The sequence below is a fragment of the Phyllopteryx taeniolatus genome, chromosome 14 (genome assembly GCF_024500385.1).
Source record: "Phyllopteryx taeniolatus isolate TA_2022b chromosome 14, UOR_Ptae_1.2, whole genome shotgun sequence".
Taxonomy (NCBI): domain Eukaryota; kingdom Metazoa; phylum Chordata; class Actinopteri; order Syngnathiformes; family Syngnathidae; genus Phyllopteryx; species Phyllopteryx taeniolatus.
In genome coordinates, this window is record NC_084515.1 from 7,167,547 (window position 1) to 7,188,172 (window position 20,626).

General features: G+C 38.4%; 2 protein-coding genes across 11 annotated transcripts in view; both read left to right on the plus strand.

Moving 5' to 3' along the window:
* The window catches only part of LOC133488945 (receptor-type tyrosine-protein phosphatase S-like), a 119,533-nt gene extending 113,269 nt beyond the window's left edge, over positions 1-6,264 (plus strand). For all 9 annotated transcript variants that reach the window (XM_061797495.1, XM_061797497.1, XM_061797498.1 and 6 more), the window contains 4 exons: positions 285-410; positions 1,836-1,990; positions 2,086-2,221; positions 3,028-6,264. In XM_061797495.1, the coding sequence (XP_061653479.1) occupies positions 285-410; positions 1,836-1,990; positions 2,086-2,221; positions 3,028-3,096 (486 nt within the window). In that variant the 3' untranslated portion in view covers positions 3,097-6,264. The remainder of the gene's footprint in view (positions 1-284; positions 411-1,835; positions 1,991-2,085; positions 2,222-3,027) is intronic.
* A 2,446-nt stretch (positions 6,265-8,710) lies between these two features.
* On the plus strand, positions 8,711-17,213 carry LOC133488949 (GRAM domain-containing protein 2A-like). Of its 2 annotated transcripts, none has more exons than XM_061797507.1 (7): positions 8,711-9,318; positions 12,054-12,223; positions 12,323-12,380; positions 13,938-14,010; positions 14,457-14,560; positions 14,644-14,733; positions 17,107-17,213. In XM_061797507.1, exons 1-7 carry the CDS (start codon positions 9,166-9,168, stop codon positions 17,200-17,202), a joined length of 744 nt encoding a protein of 247 aa, XP_061653491.1. In that variant the 5' UTR covers positions 8,711-9,165; the 3' UTR covers positions 17,203-17,213. The 2 variants fall into 2 exon arrangements, with proteins under 2 accessions (XP_061653491.1, XP_061653492.1); XM_061797508.1 differs by having other exon boundaries at positions 9,110-9,318; positions 12,086-12,223.
* The last annotated feature ends 3,413 nt before the right edge of the window (positions 17,214-20,626 follow it).

Consider the following 20,626-nt stretch of genomic DNA (forward strand, 5'->3'; position numbering starts at 1 on the left):
TCAATCTTCATTGAAGAAGGACAAAATCCTGTTCGTGATGTCACTGAAAACATCAGAAGGTTCTTAAAGGGGAAGTTACCCCATAATGACAGGGTGGACAGCAATTTCAGGGACACATGCAAAATCTTCAAAATAGAATACACATTCAACAAAATAGAATACACATGATCAAAATGGCTTGTTTATTAACTTGTTCTGGACAGAAAAAAACAATTGATTTTGTATCATTATCAGTATCATTTAATCAATAACATCAACGGCTGTGTGTGTGTGTCTTGTCGCAGGAGAAGTGTCACCAGTACTGGCCTGCTGAGCGCTCCGCCAGGTACCAGTACTTTGTGGTGGACCCCATGGCCGAATACAACATGCCCCAGTACATCCTGCGGGAGTTCAAAGTAACAGATGCCAGGGTGGGTTCACGTTGTGCGTGTTTCAATTCTCCTTTGCGTGTTCAAACAGCAGCATTTACACCACCTTGACTCTTGCGGCGTGCTCCCAATCTATCAACGCCGTATGGAGTCAGCGGCCCAAAGCGATGTCCTATCGACCCGCGGACCCGTGTTCCCTCATTTATATGTGAACGGGCGTATCACAACAAGCCACCTGAGATTATTCATTAGGCCGTGTTGTCGGCAGAATAGCTGACAGCTCGTGTGTTTGGGAACGCACGGCGGCCACATCTGCGCACGAGTGCCAGTCATAGATAACTCCGGTTAAGCCTGTCCTGCCCAGACGCCACTTGGACAGATGCTCTATTGATCTCCATTAAAGGGGAGTCACAAAGGCTGAGCGGAGGAGAAAAGATGTTATTGCCTCCAGAGTGGCTGAGAATAGCAGACGTTACAGCGGGAAGTTCACCACAGCCGCTGATTCAGGGTCAGATAACTGTAATTATTAGAAACGAAAAAGAGGAAATTGCCAGCCGGTGTCTCACTGACCAGTCAATGCAGCAGGAATACCACTTTTACTCATGATATACAGCAATGCTGTGTTTCCTAAAACAGATGCTGTGTCTTAGTTCATTTGTTAATTCCCAACCTTTATTGCGCCAAGAGGTGGGTAAAGTAGCCAAAAATGTACTCAAGTAAGAATACTGACACTTTAGAATATTATGACTTAAGTCAAGGTAAAACATCGTCCTCCAAATAGTGACTTGAATACGAGTAAGTATTCAGTGGAAAAAAACTACTCAAGTACTGAGTCACTTGTAATTAGCTTCTGATTTATTTATTTATTTATTAAATAGCACATCAATGTCAAATAGACCAAAATATAAGATGCAAATACAAATATTGCCCAACAGTCTCCATTTAAAACTAATATTTTTGGGTGAAATAGTAAGATGAACTTAAGGAAATTCAGCTGCAATAAATGGTCTTAAATTAATTATCTTTGTTTACTCACATGAAACAGCGCAATAGGCTCACCAGACAGCAGTAATTAATTATGAAATGCATACTGTATTTGATTATATTGAACTTGGACAGGTCGATTCACGCACATTTATAGAAAATGCTGACATCCGTTTCATTACTCAAACGCAATTTGAGTTCTGCCAACTTCTATCTTTATCATGTCTGCTGTGCGTACTGTGTGGTTTGCTTTTCTCCCTGTTCCTTTCACAGCAAGGAACAGAGAGCTCGAGACACGTCTGAGTGGCTCGGGCGGACTGCAATGCATTACATTTTGCAAGAATAGGCATTTGTATGTTTCTCAAGTTTTAAGTGGAGTTGTTTCAGGCTGAAATGCGAATTTTTAGGCAGACACAAATGACAGGAGACATGAGAGGTCTCGCTGTGAGAAGTGCTACATAAATAAAATGTACTTCCTTTCAGGACGGCCAATCACGAACAGTCCGTCAGTTCCAGTTCACCGACTGGCCCGAGCAAGGTGTGCCCAAATCCGGTGAGGGCTTCATCGATTTCATTGGCCAAGTGCACAAAACTAAAGAGCAGTTTGGCCAGGATGGACCAATCAGTGTTCACTGCAGGTGAGAAAGAGCTTAGGCCCGCCGGTCACAATGTAGCACATTAGTGTTCTTGTACAGATGCTGCTCAGGTTCACCGATTGTCATTTCGGCTGCAGCGCTGGCGTAGGTCGGACAGGGGTCTTCATCACTCTGAGCATTGTGCTGGAGAGGATGCGCTATGAAGGGGCAGTGGACATCTTCCAGACTGTCAAAATGCTGCGGACACAGAGACCAGCCATGGTGCAGACTGAGGTACGTCGACATGTTCTTCTCACAGCAACAAGTGGATGGCATTTTTCTTTTCAATGAATAGTAAATTGCACAAAATGTCCAGGATTTCATCAAGTTTTTCAAATGCCCACAAGCTGTTTCACAGACGTCGTTGACGTGCCACAGATTTTGCCTGTAAAATTCCAAAGAATACTAACTTAATATTACTTAAATGTAATGTCAATTCATTAATACCACTACGTCTTACAATTCTAATGAAAATTACTTTTATTTAAATCAAAAATTTTGAAAAACACTAAACAAACTTGACTTGAACACGGTATGTTTCACTCAAATATGAGACTTTTTAAAGTAACAACTATGTTTTTCTATCTTGCCTCACATTTCACTTCAATGTAACTTGTAAAACAAGGCATTTCAGTCTAAGTGTTGTCATCTGTGTTTACCTTTATGTACCTCCACACCATTGACATGGCTCCTACTTCACCTGCCCCCGATGTTATATGTTGGGCTGGTAAAATCGTATTGGAGCATTAGCATTGAAGCTTTTTTTCCTAATTCATGTGCGAGTACAGACCTACATTATCGGCCTCCCTACTAATAACATTCGTTTTCTTAGTTTTCTCTTTTTTTGTGTCTGCTTGTTTATGTATGGTTTATGCCAAGATGAGTAAAAAACATGTATTAAAGAGAAATACATGCATTTTTTTGTCTTACGCTAAAAAGTTTGTTTTTTTCTGTGAGTGTGGTGACCTATCCCTGCCCTCTCTGAAACTAAAAAAAATACAAATAAAAAGCTGTTCTTAAAAATGATTTCTCTTGTGTAGGATGAGTACCAGTTCTGCTACCAGGCTGCTCTGGAATACTTGGGTAGCTTTGACCACTATGCAACATAAGCGAAGACACAACCTGAAAAAAGGAGCAAAAGACAAAGAGGAAAGATCTACCCCAACAAGGTCAAATAAAACAACAGCAACGAATCTGTCTAACTACAGTCGCGCTCTTTCTGCTGAAGAGCTGCACTAGACTCTCCATGTGTAATCCATATACTGTACTTACCTCAGTGTTCCAAGTGTGAAGGACGTATAATAATACATATGTGTTGTGTCAGCTATCTCCAATACCAGTGAAATACAGGAAAATGAATTCATGATTCTCTCTGTGTATAAATACTAAAAGAAACACACACAAAGAGCCTGGATATTTGCTGCACCCTTAATGGGCTTTTTATCCTCAACTTTGTATCTATTGGTTTGGTGTACTCATGGGTTACAAGAGTGCAAAGGTCAACGTTTCTATGTATACGTGAGTCTCTTTCTAAGGTGTATACTGATCATAATGAAAGCAGGTGGTTCGCTTCTGGACTCAACCACCCCCGAGGACCGCTTATAGAGACAGAGCGGACGTTCCTAATACCCGACGCACAGTGCCAACACGAGCCAATCAACTGTGGCCCACAAACAGGAATTGTGATGTCAGGCCAAGAAAGAGACTAAATATTCCGGACTGGGCTGGCCGCCGTTGTCCTGCGCCTTTGACAAAGCTTGCTTGCTATTTGCTTGTAATGGTTCCTCATCCTCCTCATCCTGCTCCCCTTCTTCATGCCAGGCCCATTTTGTCAGCTCCAATGGTGGCTTGTTGACAGGGATGCTGTTGAAATACTTTTTCCTATTTTGTCTCATGTTTTGTTTGTGTGTGTGTGTTTTTTTTGTTTTCATTATCATTGCCTTACGCTGATTTGTGTTTAACATGCTGCTTTGCTCACATGCTTCACTTCTATTACCGTACAATGATCTTAAAGTGAGGTTGAAAGCCCTTCTGAAGCGAGCCTACTTGAAGTGCACTGCATTGCAATTAAATCTCACAGGGTGTCATAAAAGGGAGAAAACATTTTTGGGGTTCAAATACAGTGGTGCCTCGAGATACTAGTCACCCGACTAGAGAGTTTTTGGAGATAGGAGGCGTTGTTCAGGCGATTGTTTGCTTTGCCTTATGAGCAAAAATTGATTACACGAGAAGTGTATAGGCAGCAAACTCAACTCAACTTGCTTTCCAACAAGCAGCAGTTTAGGAAATAGTGAACAGTTCTGCAAATATGGGACTTTTAAGTTGTTTAATGGCCCTCCCAGTTGAACTGTCCAACTAAACATAGAGAGAACTGCTCATAGTGTATTTAAAACTACACAACTTTGCCTTCCGCTAGCTTAATGCTAACACACAATGCCAAACTTCATAGATGGGCTAATGATTAGCATCAATAGTCGCGGTGTTATAGCACGATAGCAAGATATTTGAGCGCAAACAATGCATCATCACATGTAGACAGAAAATATAATACCCACAGTCATATATACTTTAACCTCTGCGAAAAACGAGTAATATAGCAGTTTACTGAGTCACGGTATTTGTGAAAGTCCTCTTCATTTGTCTTCATGAATGTATTATACTGCCCCCTGGGGCATATACCTGAAGGATTCACAATTAATTCATCATGATGCAAAAATTGTGTCATTCTTTACATTTAGTTTAATTATCCATCCATCCATTCTGCGTACCGCTTACACTCACTAGGGCTGCAGGCGTGCTGGCGCCTATCCCAGCTGACTCTGGGCGAGTGGCGCGGTACACACTGAACTGGTCGCCAGCCAATCGCAGGGGACATAGAGACAAGCAACCATTCACACTCACATTCATGCCTACAGGCAATTTAGAGTCTTCATTTAACCTTCCATGCATATTTTGGGAATGTGGGAGGAAACCGGAGTACCCGGAGAAAACCCACGGAGGCACGGGGAGAACGTGCAAACTGCACAGGTGAGCCCGGATTTGAACCCGACCCCTCAGAACTGTGAGGCAGTCAACCTACCACGCCGCTCTATTTAATTATGTTATACTATATATTTTATACAGTACAATATTATAGAGTGCTATTTTTCCTTATTTAAAACATTACAAATGTTTTGGGTGGTGGCAGGAACGGATTAATGGCATTTGCATTCATTTCAATGGGGAAATGAACTAAACTTGGATCTCATGGCACCATTGTATTCAAATTCTCCCTTGCACTCAGTTGACCCAGCTCCCATTAAAGTTCCATGTACAGTACATCCCGAACCCACCAAACCGACTGATGTTTCTCCTCCGTGCTTAATATTCATTTGGCAGATAATCATAATGAATTGATCCCACGTGGTGACTGAACAGCACAGCAATGTCAGTGCAGAAAATTGATGAGATTTAGCCCAATTTTGTACATAACGCTCCAACGACACGGCTGAGCACAAGATATAATGGCGGGATTGGATGTGATGTAGTTGTTACTGTCGCAAAAACAAGCCTTATCGTGTCATATTTATTTTATGTGATTTAAAAAAAAAAAAAAAAAAGAATCTATTTTGTTACGCTTTGTTTTTATTTATCAATTTGGAGTATCGAGCTAGCAGTAACTATAACCAATCAATATGTGTTTATCTTTTATTTTGGTGGTGTTTTATGCTTTTTTTTTTTTTTTTGTATAACTTTTTTTCTCTGTTACAAAGTATGCCCTCTGTGTAGGGTGCTCTTTGATACTGATCACTGATGTCCAACTCTTAGTTAGAGATATATTTTAGGGGAAGACCTAGTTTAACTTGACAGTGATGACCTTCCCTCCAGTTTGACCGCCATAGCAACAACATGGGTAACCATAGCAACGGGGTCAAAGGGCATCAGAGACGCTCAGATGTAGTTTGCTAAAGCACACGGTAGCAGGTGTATTTTTGACAGATGGCTCCGCTGCACACTTTCCTCGCCCTTAATTTAAAAAAAAGACAAAAAAATACTCCGATATGAAGTCGATGTGAGGTCTAGAAGTCTTGACAGTGTGTGACATATATGGAAATATGTAATTCCTTCGCTTTCTAACCAATTGTTGTGACAAGAGAAGTAGTGAGGATGCACACACGAGGCTTAACGAGAAGATTGTGTCGAGGGCCATTCTCCTTCACTTCTGTACCTCTTCTTTCCTTTCCGAACATAGATGTAGATATAATATCTTGACTTTGTATTAAAAGCAGATGATTGGATATACAGCCCAAATGGGACGTTTTGTGTGTGTATGTGTGGAAATGTCCTCGTTTGTGTTGTTGGCCGCTAGATGGCGACAAAGATGCCTGGCAGCTTCGTTTTCAGCCAAAAGGTTGTGTTATAGCGTACATCCCGTTTGAATGATGTCATGTACACCTGCAGTCATGTTTCGTAATGTCTAGACACATTCTGGAATGACCTCATTAATCTAATATGCTGGCTCACCCATAATATGTTAAATGCAAATTATTAGACAATAAGCACAATACTTCAATAGTTACATTTGCAAAGTAATGAGATCCAATTGAAGAACAAATTCCATTTTAAACAGTAGTTATCTGTATTTAATGTCAGTGGTTCACAACGTTTTTACACCAGGTACTACCGAGAAAAATTCTCAGCTCTCAAAGTATCACCATTATGACCAACTTTAAAATACTATAGCATAGTATGCTTAAGTGGTCATCAAAAATGTTTTATTAAAAAGTAGATTTAATATTATTGTAAGCCATTGGAATATTATTCACAGTTTCGCTTAAATACAGGAATTTATAAAAAAGGGGAAAAATGTGCTTAGAAATTATTCAATTATAATGTAATGCACATAAAAGTTTCAATTACAAACACTTCATAAAGATAAAATGCAAATTTAATGAAAACATGTTAAATACAACTGAACTGCAGTTAGGTAGTGACTGCACTATGAGAATGTCCTGGTTTATTAGATACATCTTATTAACAACCACTGTCATAAACATATTGTTCACTGTAAGGGAAAACATTTTACACCACTTAACTATAAGACCAATATTTCCTTTTAATCATATGCATGTTTATTATATAGTTTCTTCATTGATCCAAGCCTTTGTTTCTTATCGATTTCAATTGACTTTGGACTACTTTGAAATCAATCACACAGGCAGCGTCACATTTTTAAAAAGTAAATTGTGGAAACTACTTAGGAATTGATAAATCGCTCAAGAAAATTTTTGCAGATTTTGCAGAATTTCATCAAGGTGTAGATTCTGCATCCCCCCATTTTTTTTCTCAATGAAAAATGCACAAATCTTAATGAGAATGTTCTGGAATTTAGCAGCGACGAAGCGGTACCGGCATCTACTGTATGACGGTGTACAATGCTGTGCCAGTCAAAGAACAAATTAGGTTTGTGCAATCTTGGCATAGGTCTACACTACTACTTGTTATTTGTTTTATCATGTTTTATTTGTTTGTTTTGTTTTTACTTAGTTTTGGCACCTGGAACTTCCCCTATCGTTAATTGTCATCGACAGTGCTTTCGAGCATGGTCCGACGCTAAAAAAGACAAGCCAAAGCCCTGAACCGGAGACAGTAAGAGGTATAGAAAATGGATGGATTCATTTGGACATTGTAAACCATTAAATAGTAAGACAGATACATTTAGCATGAAACTACAAAATAAAACTGCACGAGAGTGGTGCATTCAATAAGTAAGGAGAAATTGATTGGTAAGAATCTGAATAAAGGTGTGGAAACAGGAATGTTATGGTTTGTTTGTTTGTTTTTCTAACCGTTTGAGTGACAATGGTACCAATGGAATTTGCCAACCGCAGCAACCATAATTACAGTCTGCTTACTAGCAAACAGAAACAAAAAAACTAAGCTAAGTGCTGGAGTTTTTTGTTTTTTGTTTTTTTTTTCTTTACACTTATATTAATATTGCAGCCATAGTGAAGGTCTAACACTGTTTAGTGGCATTCCATTTGTATATGATCATTATGGTATTGCTAATACAACTAAACTAATAGTAAACATTTGCATATATATATAGAGAGAGAGAGACAATATAATCATTATTTCAGTATATACTGTATTTGCGTAAACTTATTGCTATTTGCACAGCATAATTTAGTCTCGTCTTAATATATATATATATATATATATATATATATATATAGGCGGCACGGTGGCCTCACAGTTCTGAGAAGGGGGGTTCAAACCCAATCTGTGTGGAGTTTGCATGTTCTCCCCGTGCCTGCGTGGGTTTTCTCCGGGCACTCTGGTTTCCTCCCACATCCCAAAAACATGCATTAATTGGAGACTCTAAATTGCCCGTAGGTCCGAATGGTTGTTTGTTTGTATGCGCCCTGCGATTGGCTGGCAACCAGTTCACGGTGTACCCCGCCTCCTGCCCGATGACAGCTGGGATAGGCTCCAGCACGCCCGTGACCCTAGTGAGGAGAAGCGGCTCAGAAAATGGATGGATGGATGAAAAAAAGTATATCTGTGCCATGTGAAATTTAATTTTGAACACTGTTTTTTTTTTTAAACTATAAATATTGTGTTGTGTTGTAAAAAAAAAAAAAAAATTGCATTAGAAATTCAAATTCCTACCTTTTAATGATAACCTCTTGCATTTTCGTGCCACTTGAGTTTGTATTTAAGACACTGAATTTTTGACGCTGAATAAAACAGTGCGACAGCGCCTTGCATGTAGTATAAAGGATTACTTGCAAACTTGTAATGATGAATATCTATTCATCAGGAACATAAAACACGCCACTGTCAGAGATTCAAAGGATAATTATATTTATTCATCATACATTTAAGTAAGAAAGTAAGAAAGTAATCTTGTTTTCATAATGCGCTAATGTGATAATGAGGTATGAAATGAAATGGCCTGATATCTATCAGTGCTGGTCAAGCTGGTTACTCTACGTGACTTGAGTGTGGTAACCATTAGCAACCGTGGCTTGGGTAGACAGACGTAACTCACACCTTCCTTCGCTAAAATTGGTTGACTTCTGAAAAAGCCCCGCCTTTCCTCGCAGACGATTGGCTGATCGGGCTAGTTGTGGGTTGTCCTCTCACCTGACATTTCTGAGAATTTCCTTGTGCCTGGCTGGCCCTGATCTTCGGGAATGAAGTCCGCACAGTTGCATTGTGTTTATACACTTTTGACAATTTTGACTCATTTGAGATTATGTGTGAGAGTGTGTGAGTGCGTTTGTGTGTGTGTGTTATGTTTCCACCATGAGTCTGAAGAACAGGAAGTTCTCACTGGACAGCTCTGTGTAAGTGTGTTTTCTTTTCATAAGGACGTTCCACTCTCGTTTGTCATGATAGGGCAATAGCGCAGTGATTGTCAAAGCGTGGAAAGCGAAAGAACAATACATCGTATTTAACTTTGCAGTACAATAAATTTGCATTTAATCTTTATGAACTGTTTGGTTTTAAACTTTTAATTATAAGTGGATTTTTTTTTTTTTTTACTGTGCAATAAACTATATTAGGCATGGTAAGGCAGCGTTGCTTATGTAGTGTATTTCATACAAAAGGTAACTCATTGTGCTTAATGTGATTAAAAGTACAAGATTTAAAAGCATTTAAAAACAAATTACAAAAATAAAACACATCTTACAAATACATGTAATTATTGTGCATGTAGAAGATTTTGTTTAATGTATTAATGCTTCAAAAGAGCTTAATCAAAACCATGAGAAAAAAGAATATTTTTTGACCTGGAGTGTGTACTGTACAACAACAAATATATTCAGAATTTCAGAAAGGTTTTTATATAAATAGTTTTTTCCCCCATGACAGAGTGGACATGTTAACCTTGACATCATCCAACTATCACATACATGATATGATGAAAACTATGAAACATAAGTGTAAATATTTATTCTACAACTATCCACTATTTCTGCCTCCAATGAAGAAAGAAGATGGCGGTCGGAATGTTTCTGAAAACAGCCGAGGGATTTTTAAAGTAACATAATAACAGTGGGGACAGCAATTCCGGGGACAATACAAACTGTTCAATATGGTTATGAAATTAGAGTATAAATGATCAAAATGACTCGTTTTATCAAATAACTTGTTGACAATGACACCATGAACCTTTTTTTAAATTTGCTTTACTTATCATTTAACTAATAATTAAACACACCGTAGCTAGCGGAGCAGTATGTTGAACGTGCCAAAAGCACACACATCCAATGAAAATAAAAATGGTATAAAAGGAAGGAAACACATTTTAATAGACATCAATCTACTGGTATGTGTGCAAATGTTCAGCCATTTACAACCCCAATTCCAATGAAGTTGGGACGTTGTGTTAAACATAAATAAAAACAGAATGCAATGATTTGCAAATCATCTTCAACCTATATTTAATCAAATACACTACAAAGACAAGATATTTAATGTTCAAACTGATAAACTTTATTTTTTTTAGCAAATAATCATCAACTTAGAATTTGATGGCTGCAACATGTTCCAAAAAAGCTGGGACAGGTGGCAAAAAAGACTGAGAAAGTTGAGGAATGATTGGGTATAAAAGGAGCTTCCCTGAATTGCTCAGTCATTCACAAGCAAAGATGGGGCGAGGTTCACCTCTTTGTGAACAAGTGCGTGAAAAAATAGTCGAACAGTTTAAGGACAATGTTCCTCAAAGAACAATTGCAAGGAATTTAGGAATTTCCTCATCTACGGTCCATAATGTCATCAAAAGGTTCAGAGAATCTGGAGAAATCCCTGCATGTAAGCGGCAAGGCCGAAAACCAGCATTGAATGCCCGTGACCTTCGATCCCTCAGGCGGCACTGCATCAAAAACCGACATCAATGTGTAAAGGACATCACCACATGGGCTCAGGAATACTTCAGAAAAACAATGTCAGTAAATACAGTTCGGCGCTACATCCGTAAGTGAAACTTGAAACTCTACTATGCAAAGCAAAAGCCATTTGTCAACAACACCCGGAAACGCCGCCGGCTTCTCTGGGCCCGAGCTCATCTAAGATGGACTGATGCAAAGTGAAAAAGTGTTCTGTGGTCCGACGAGTCCACATTTCAAATTGTTTTTCGAAATTGTGGACGTCGTTTCCTCCGAGCCAAAGAGGAAAAGAACCTTCCGGACTGTTATGGACGTAAAGTTCAAAAGCCAGCATCTGTGACGGTATGAGGCTGTGTTAGTGCCAATAGCATGGGTAACTTACACATCTGTGAAGGCACCAATAATGCTGGAAGGTACATACAGGTTTTGGAGAAACATATGCTGCCCTCCAAGCAACGTCTTTTTCATGGACGCCCCTGCTTATTTCAGCAAGACAATGCCAAACCACATTCTGCACGGGTTACAACAGCGTGGCTTCGTAGTAAAAGAGTGCGTGTACTAGACTGGCCTGCCTGCAGTCCAGACCTGTCTCCCATTGAAAATTTGTGACGCATTATGAAGCGTAAAATACGACAATGGAGACCCCGGATTGTTGAACAGCTGAAGCTTGTAAATCAAGCAAGAATGGGAAAGAATTCCACCTACAAAGCTTCAAAAATTAGTGTCCTCAGTTCCCAAACGTTTATTGAATGTTGTTAAAAGAAAGTGATGTAACACAGTGGTAAACATGACCCTGTCCCAGCTTTTTTGGAACGTGTTGCAGCCATAAAAGCTTAAATTAATGATTATTTGCTAAACACAATAAAGTTTTTCAATTTGAACATTAAATATCTTGTCTTTGTAGTGTATTCAATTAAATATAGGTCGAACATGATTTGCAAATCATTGTATTCTGTTTTTATTTATGTTTAACACAATGTCCCAACTTCATTGGAATTGGGGTTGTACAATGAGACCTCAGTGCTTCATTATTCTAATAATACATTTTCATGATGACACCAAAGGCACTTCCTAGTTACATTGACTCATAATGATACCAAGGGGTTATTGCATGTGCTTCATATGAAGCATGTCATATATTGTAAAATTTTCTTTTAAAAGTTATAATATTACAATATTCCCTTATGAAGGTTTTGTTGAATCCATTCTTCTCTGTGGTCAGCTGTCAGGATGCAGCGGGACGCTTCAACAGCCGCAGAGGCTCCAACCAGAAGCTCATTACTAAATACACAAATCTAGAGGATAGTGGACTGACTATCCAGGAACTAAATGAAAACCTCAACGAGAACGTAACCGTCAGGTAGACTCCACCTTGATTCAAATTGAAGCGTGGCATTGCTCAAAGCACTAACATGATTATTCTGTTGTTATCTGCTTCTTGGCATCTTTGCGTGCTCAGGGAGAAGACTTCAGCGGAGGAATGCATTGACCGGCGAGATGGGCTTGTCAGCAACAATGTACTAACTGTTTTCTTTCAGTCGTATTTTGACAGCTTTGCCAACACGTTTCATTAAATAATCACATTCACTGCCATTGACGGCTTTACAAGTCAAATATCCATGTTGACTGGGAAGGCTGGCAGTGAATGAGTTATATCCTCTTTATACACTCTTGGGACGCTTCATTAGGCACACCTGCACAATCTACTCTAATGCAGGGCCACATTTGATAATTAAAATGGAAAGATGGTCCAACATAGATGAGGTAAAAATGTAAAATAAAATGTTAAACTGTGTATGTAAAATATGTAAAAAAGTCTCTTTCAAGAAATACAAAAATAAACCATCTTGCTTGAATTAATAAACAGCACATTCACTCATGTACCGTTGCGTACCAACATCAACACAACACCACCGCAATATCATGTTCAGTCGCTAATTTATTATGCCGTGGGGCACGTCGCCAGCTCCAGCCGTCCATATCAAAGTCTGAGCTCACTCCCACTCTACCTTTAATCATCTTCCCTATCTCTTTCTCAAAGTTCTAAGTCTACATTCACACTGCAGGGCATGATGCCCAATTCGGATTTTTTTGTTAAATCTGATCTTTTTATGTGGTCATTATTCACATAAGAAAAACAAATCCGACTTCAAATGTGATACATGTAACATATGGGCAAAAAAACCTCTGTATTGACCTGCAATGTGAACATAGCCTAAGAGCCAATAGTAATGAAATAAATAAAATGATGAGCAGACTAAGCAGTTTAATAGTTGGAAATGAATCTCCACACACTTACCTTTGTGACGGACTACTTCCTTCTACACTGAAGCATTACAGTGATCCATTTTTAACAACAACAACAAAAAAAAGCTTCGTCAAATGTATCTAACCTAACTATTTTTATTCATTATTGTCTAAACAACCTCCAGATTCTCAATCTTGAAGAGACATAATGAGGGAAGAGGTATTTTCAACCCTTTAAATTGATAAATAACGCATAAAAAAATAACATACGACGTGGGGACAGACCAATATTATGGATTTGTGAAAAAAATAGTCACTTGACCATATGTTGTTTCTGCCGGACAGCTACAATTATGTAAAATTGTCTATTTCATTAATATTTTTTTAATTTACAATGAATAATTTTCCAATTAGGGCAGCGCAGTGTATAAGCTGTACATTTCAGCTCACCAATTTTCGGAAAAAGTGAATGCAACAAATATTAGATAAATCTTGATAATGTTCTGCTCTGAGGGCCAGATTAAAGAGAGACAATACAACAGAGTTGTGTTAAAATCAAATTATCGACACAAAATAATAATGCTCAGATTTGATTTACACTATATAAAATAGGACAAGATATCCTGTATTTTTTGGCAGATTCTAATTACGACGCAGTGCAGTTCTACGCCACTGCAAACAACAACCACAAAAGAATTGTAAATGAGTACCTCTCTGAAAGCATCATTAGCAGGCAAAAATGAACATTACTGAACATGAAGATGTACCTAATGTTGTGACCAGTGAAAGGATACAATGCAACTGTGCAATTCTTTGTTTCATTTCAGAGTTTCAACAAACACAATAAACACTTCCACAAACTATTTCAAGAAATCCCTGAAGGAGAGAACCCGATTCATAGTGAGTAGATTACACTAGGAGCCATAGTAGCCCTTTCTCAGGTTGTTTTTAACAACCTGTTTTTTTAATCCAGAACAGTATGTTACATTGTTTACTTTTCAGTGTAAGTATATTTTTTAAGGACAGTTCAGTTGTATTTAACGTTTCAGTACGGTACAATTTGCATTTCTTCATCATTCATTTAAACAGTTATTAAACTGTTTGTTTTTAAACATATTCAGGTACATTTACTTTTTTTGTGTGCAATACATTTTAATCGACTCATTATTTAAGTATAGGTTTTTCTTTTCCTATATTTAAGCGGAGTGTTAATGATCAAACAATGCATGGTATTACAATGACTTACAGTAATAAATATACTTTTTAGAAATAAAACCTCTGCCTCTTTTGTGTGTACGTGTGTGTGTGTGTGCGCATGTGTGTGTGTCTTTGTTTGTTTTCCACAGCTTTCATTTGCGCACTGCAGAAGGAAGTGCTTTACCATGGAAAACTCTTTATTTCTGAAAATTATGTGTGTTTCTTCTCGTCCGTCCTGCTCAAAGAGACCAAGGTCAGTGCTGTAAATAAGGATGATGGAAAACTATTTACCCAAGCATACTGTAGTACTCCTAATTAAGGCTGTGTATGTTGCAGGTGCTGATCCCAATATCCAGCATTCAGGAGGTGAAGAAACATGGCTCAGCTTTTTCCATGCTGTCGATACAAACTGCTGACGACGAGAAGGTCAGACAATGATTTTTCATTCCAGTTGATTAATTTAATGCTGTAAATATGATGTTTCTTCCATCTGGATTCCCAAATAGAATTCCCTCCAGTGTCTTTAATTGATAGGATATCATATCACCCAATTTAATTTACAATGTGAAATAAAGAAAAACTTAATACTCACATATTAACACATATCTACTATGCAATATACTGTTTATTATTCAAACATTTTTTCTGATATGCATTAGATTACATACAACTTTGACACGTTGAACTCACGCGAGAACCTGCGAACTGCAAGTGACACTTTGCGGACTCCGTAGTAAGCACCATGACCAGCTTATTTAGTTTAATCAAGTTTTATTTTTATATGGGTTTTTGAGACACTGGGAGATACTCCTGTCTTTGAATCACATAGATGGTATTGTTATTAGTCATTAGTCAAAAAACAATTTCAGAAAAACAGGGGGGGGGGGGGAAATTACCCAGAAAAACAGGAAAAAAAATTACTCAGAAAAACAGGGGGGGAATTAGACAGAAGAACTGAGACAAATAATTAGTCAGAAAAACAGAAAGAAATACTCACAAAAACAGAAAAAAATATTTAAAAAACAAAGCAATCAAAAAAATTGTTTTTGTTTTTTTTATCCAAGTGAATGCAATACGCTTCCATACATATCCACCCATATTACTGTTCAGTACAAAATTCATGTTTTCTACTTTTTTTCATAACCTAAAACGGCCAGTATAGTACAAAGCGTACTATTTACAAAGTGTAAATAAAAATAAAAAAGCTTGAAAATGTTTGATCTAAATGTATCCAAACTTACCACTGGTGTGCTTTATGCAGACATTGTTGATGTACTTGTCATAGGCGAGTCGATGAGCCGTGAAATATAAGCGCTTCATAGTTGCAACTCCGTTGCCATAGATCACAGGTGTCAAACTGGTGGCCCGGGGGCCAGATCTGGCCCGCCACATCATTTTATGTGGCCGGCGAAAGCAAATCAAAATTGCTCATTGTCTTCTGGTGTAATACCATTGAGATATGAGCAAGCATTTTTTGGGGGTTACCAATCCCCCTTTGAAACGAAATATAATAGTTGAAAAACGTGTTTTTATAGGCTTCGGATTTCAAAACTGGGCATTAATCAATTTGTTGTGTATACTGTATGTAATTACAGTATATGAGGTAATCTTTCATTTATATGGGTTCACAGTTGTAGCGGCCCTCCGAAGGGAAGTCATAACTACGATGTGGCCCGTGACAAAAATGAGTTTGACACCCCTGCCGTAGATGAACGGCTTAACAAAAAACAAACAAACAAAAACTGTTACTGTAGCAAAAATAGCATGTTCCAGACTCCAGAGACTTGCATGTCGTATTCCTCTGTGCGTTAACGTCGCATACAGCCATGTGAGCTCTCTCTGTGACGCAGAACACTAGATATGCTACTATAACTATAACTCCTGCCATCATGACAGACATGTGGAAATGTAGCCACATTCAACATGGCCGCCACATAGGTGGCACACACGTATCTCCCAGGATATGTTCGGAAATTCAATCTGACACTCTCACTGTGCTCTGAGAGGGCAGTGTTCAGAGAGGCACATTGCGCTCCATTGTGTATGAATTTACAAATGAGCGTGTTGGCCATTGGCAGGGATACGTCAGTGCGTCCGCCATATTGGATGTGTTAGTTCTGCCTGTAAACATCTGTCTCCTCAGTCAGAGCTCCCAGAGTGTGTCGCTCTGAATAAAAGAACGGCACAGTCCAACAACGCTCTGAGTTTCCGAACATTCCGGAGTGTAGATTGCGCTTGGAGTGAATTTCCAGACCTAAGCCCAAGTCTCACTCTATATTCCGCCACAGTGCCAGTAAACACCAGCGGCCCATTCTAGAACTAAAAGACTTTTTTCAACGGCAGTTTAAGTGACAAATGGAAATGATATTTGGACACATTGATTAGTCACGACAGTTCGTTTGATCCGATATCCGTTTATCGAGGTTCCACTGTATTGCCTAAAGGGTGAGAAACTGTGAACTCTTCTTGATGCATTCCGAAACAATTCCAAGTGTTGTTATTTTTCAGTTTTCACTTCCTCGAGGACTCAGTTGCCAAACTCAAGGCTCGAGGTCCAGATCCAACCTTGCACATCATTTTATGTGACCCAGTAAGGCAAATAAAATGTGTCTACTTCTTGGTTCTGTCTTTAAGCTCTCAGCATCCACCCAAACACGTATCTTGAAGGAAGTAATTCAGTGGAAATGTATTTATTTTTTAAATGGGCTACAACTTCCTGCAGTGAGGCAAACTGAAAAAAGTCCAATTAATTTCCTCGTTGCTGCTTAATCATCTCACACTTGCTGTTTCTTCCCTCAGTACTTTTTAATTTCTGTGAAGAACCGAGAGATGTGCTACAATCTCCTCCAGCGCGTCTACTCACATGTACAGGCGAGTGTGCCTGTACATACATAATGCCATACCACAAATATGACTTCTTTTTTTTTTAATGCTGTTTCTGTGACAACACAGGGAGGCAGTGCCAAAAGCAGCCCTCGTGGCTCCTCTGCGGAGAATGAAGCTGATTACCTTATGGTGGGTTAAAATCTGCAATAAAGTATCTTATGATACTAGACAAGAGAATATTCATGGTAACAAAGCATAATCTTCCTCTAAGGTCAAACACCCTCAATTCAGGAACGCTGATTTGTTCAGAGTTTGACATTTTTCCTATTGGAAATAATGGAACTCGTAATCTGTTTGTGGATCAAACTATCACCGTCGTAAAACATGTACACTCAATATCCTAAGTAACTATTGTGATGTATCACTTCAACATACCTCCTTGACACCTATTACTACTTTCTTATTAGCCATGGCTTTGGCGTCCTCTTGTGGCATCTTAGTGCGTTAGGGAAAGAGCACAAAATTACGCCGAGGGCGAACCACAAATAGGCGAGGGTTCACTGTATTCTTGTCTTCTCGCATGACGGTGTTCTGACGTTTTGTGTGACGTTAGACCTGTAATGTGTCCCAGAAATTTGGGCAAATTTCAAATTATTGAGAACATCTGACTTTAGAGGCTCTACTGTAAGCAAGTCTCTGTTTTATTATTTGTCCAAATGCCCAAACCAAAGGTGTCCAGTCATTCCAGCTTTGACGACAGTGTGAACCATGGTATGAAAGGAAAGAATGGCAATTATCTGGAAGACAACAACCCTCACTCGGCCAGTAAAGGTAAGACAATAGGTTTTTATTAATGTCCTGACTATAGTCTTGGATAGATTAACTTGAGTTCTTTAATGTGTAGACATTCTTCCAAGGATGTTCTCATTTCATTTTTGTTGATAAGCCACATATTGGTGATGTTATTAAAAAAAATAATAATAATAATTAATGGGTGTAGATTCTTGAAATGATAGTGGTACGCTAGCTCCCTCTACTGGCATGTAAAAGAATCACTGAATTAAAGGTTCAAACTGTGCATAATGTTACACTGGCTTCAACTTGTTTTTTTTAACCCAGTACAGTACATTTGTTAAATACAGTTCTGCCAGATTTAGCCTGTACGTACATTTGCATTTAATCATTTAAAAAAAAAAAAAAAAAATGTTTTTAAAAAATTATTACTGTGCAATTTTTATTTAGACTTTATGAGCAATACATTTTAATTGAATCACTATTTAGGTACTGTTTTTTTATTTTTTTATTTAAGTGCAATGTTAATGTTAAACTGTGCATAATGCTATTGTGGTTTACAAAACTATTAAAGATACTATTTAGGAATCAAACAATTGCCTAGTTTTGAGTCAAATTACAGTTATAGCTATTTTATTGAGTGACCTATTTTCTTAGCAACAAGCTTTTTTGATTTATGTCACTTGTCACTTACAATACGTTACATATTTTTAGGAATTTGGGTCCCATGGAGGAGCGTAATGTTTAATATGAGCTTTCAAGCTGGAAAAGTTTGTTAAATCCTGTTTTAACACTTTACAAAATGCCATAAAACTCCATGTTTCTCCCCATATTGCTATCACAACTAATGTGATAAACATATCCATTTTCTATTTACCGCTAATCCTCATTTGGGTCGTGGGAGCCCATATAATATGTATAATATTGCTCATAATATTGATATTGATTCTTCTTTGCACCTTGGCAGGTGCCACACAAAGCATATCCTCAACAGACGAGGTGGACCAAGGTGTGTGTAAGGCCCTGAAGTTGTTTTCAATGATTCATGATCAGACGTAGAGGGAATGTTGATGCCGTGCAAATGAATTTGTCTCAATCAGCATCATCGCTGATTTGGAGGATTATGGAGGACGTCACACAGTTTCTCTTCTGCAGACAAAGAGTGAATTTCGGCACGGTCTTCTACATCTACTTGATGTTGTAAGTGGTCAAAAACCATTGTTGGCTTTCTACCACTGTATTATTATTAAGAAGAGTGTTTGTTCATTTTGCGGTCCAGAGCAGCTAAACCTGAAACAGCAAGTTGTGCCAAAATTAATGAAACATTGAACAATTACATTCAACAGTTTAGAGAAGGCCAAATTAAGTTCACCCATAAAGGTTTTTGACTGTTTCAGGTTCACCCTGAATTTTCACCCAAATAATAATAAACTTTTTGTGAGCACTGTAGTGTATTAAAGAATGATGTGGTTTGTTTTCAGTGTTGGATGCCGGAACACAGACATTTTAAAAGAACATAAAATTCCCCTTGCGGGATGGATGAAAAATATAAATAAATAATAAATGTATTGTATTGGAGTAACTATTTCCTTGTTCTGGCCCATTTTTTCGTATAGCTGGTTCGTTGGCTAGAAAAGTGTAGTCAGTTCTCAAGAAGGGTTCAGACTGGTGCATCTTTTTGCCGAGCACAATAGTAAGTTATGTTGTGCTTTATGTGTGTAGGTTGGTGCTTCTGTTGGTGGTGTCTGCATACATCGGGCTCAGGATGATAGCACTGGAGGAGCAGCTAAACTCTTTGACTGAGTTGTCCTTGGAGTACAGAGAGTGAGTGCACACCCACACATTAGGGGAAGTTGGTGCTGGCAATGAGTCAAACCGGTTTAAAACCATAACTGGCAAAATCAAATTAAACAGGAGTGGCATGGCTGTCTGTCTACCTGTTGGCCACTGAGGCTGAAAAAAGGATAAGCGATTACATTCCACCACAGCCACACCCAGGTGTATTTGCAAAGTCAGAATGGGCACTGTTCCGATAGCTTCGAGCACCTTTGAGAATAAGTGCAGAAACATCATGTCAGAAACATGCAGCTCTCCTGCAAATGTCATTTTTGGGAGGAATACAGAAGATTTGGTGACTTGAGTTTTATCACTCACTTCAAGGCAATGTACAGTAACTGCATGTGAAAAAAAATAAAATAAATTATGATCAGTGGAGAGCTGCGCATTTGGTATTTGGGGCTTCAGTGGGGATTAACCCAACTTAATCCACCTCTTAATACCACCACTATCACAGCGCAATTATAGCAATCCTCAATACCATATTAAAAAAAAAAAAAAAAACTGCCGCATACATCATCTGGAGCAGTTCAGAATCAGTATTTAGTTAATAGCACGACAAAAACATTTTTAAAAAAAACTAAAATAAAATACATTATACTCACCAAATATATTCATTCAGATCCTAAAATTTTGGTCAGGGACCTAAAAAAATTCTTAAAGTCTGGACAACTATATACAGTAGTGTATGTTACATGGGCCAGCTCTACTGATTCTGAAAGCCCTTGCCAGATTTGATTGACATGGCAACATATAGACGCTGGAGTTTGATTGGACAAAAGGGGGAAAAAAATGAAAATCAAACATCCACATACACCTACTGGAAGCAGTGCAGCCAAGAGATACACTACCAAATCAAGACAAT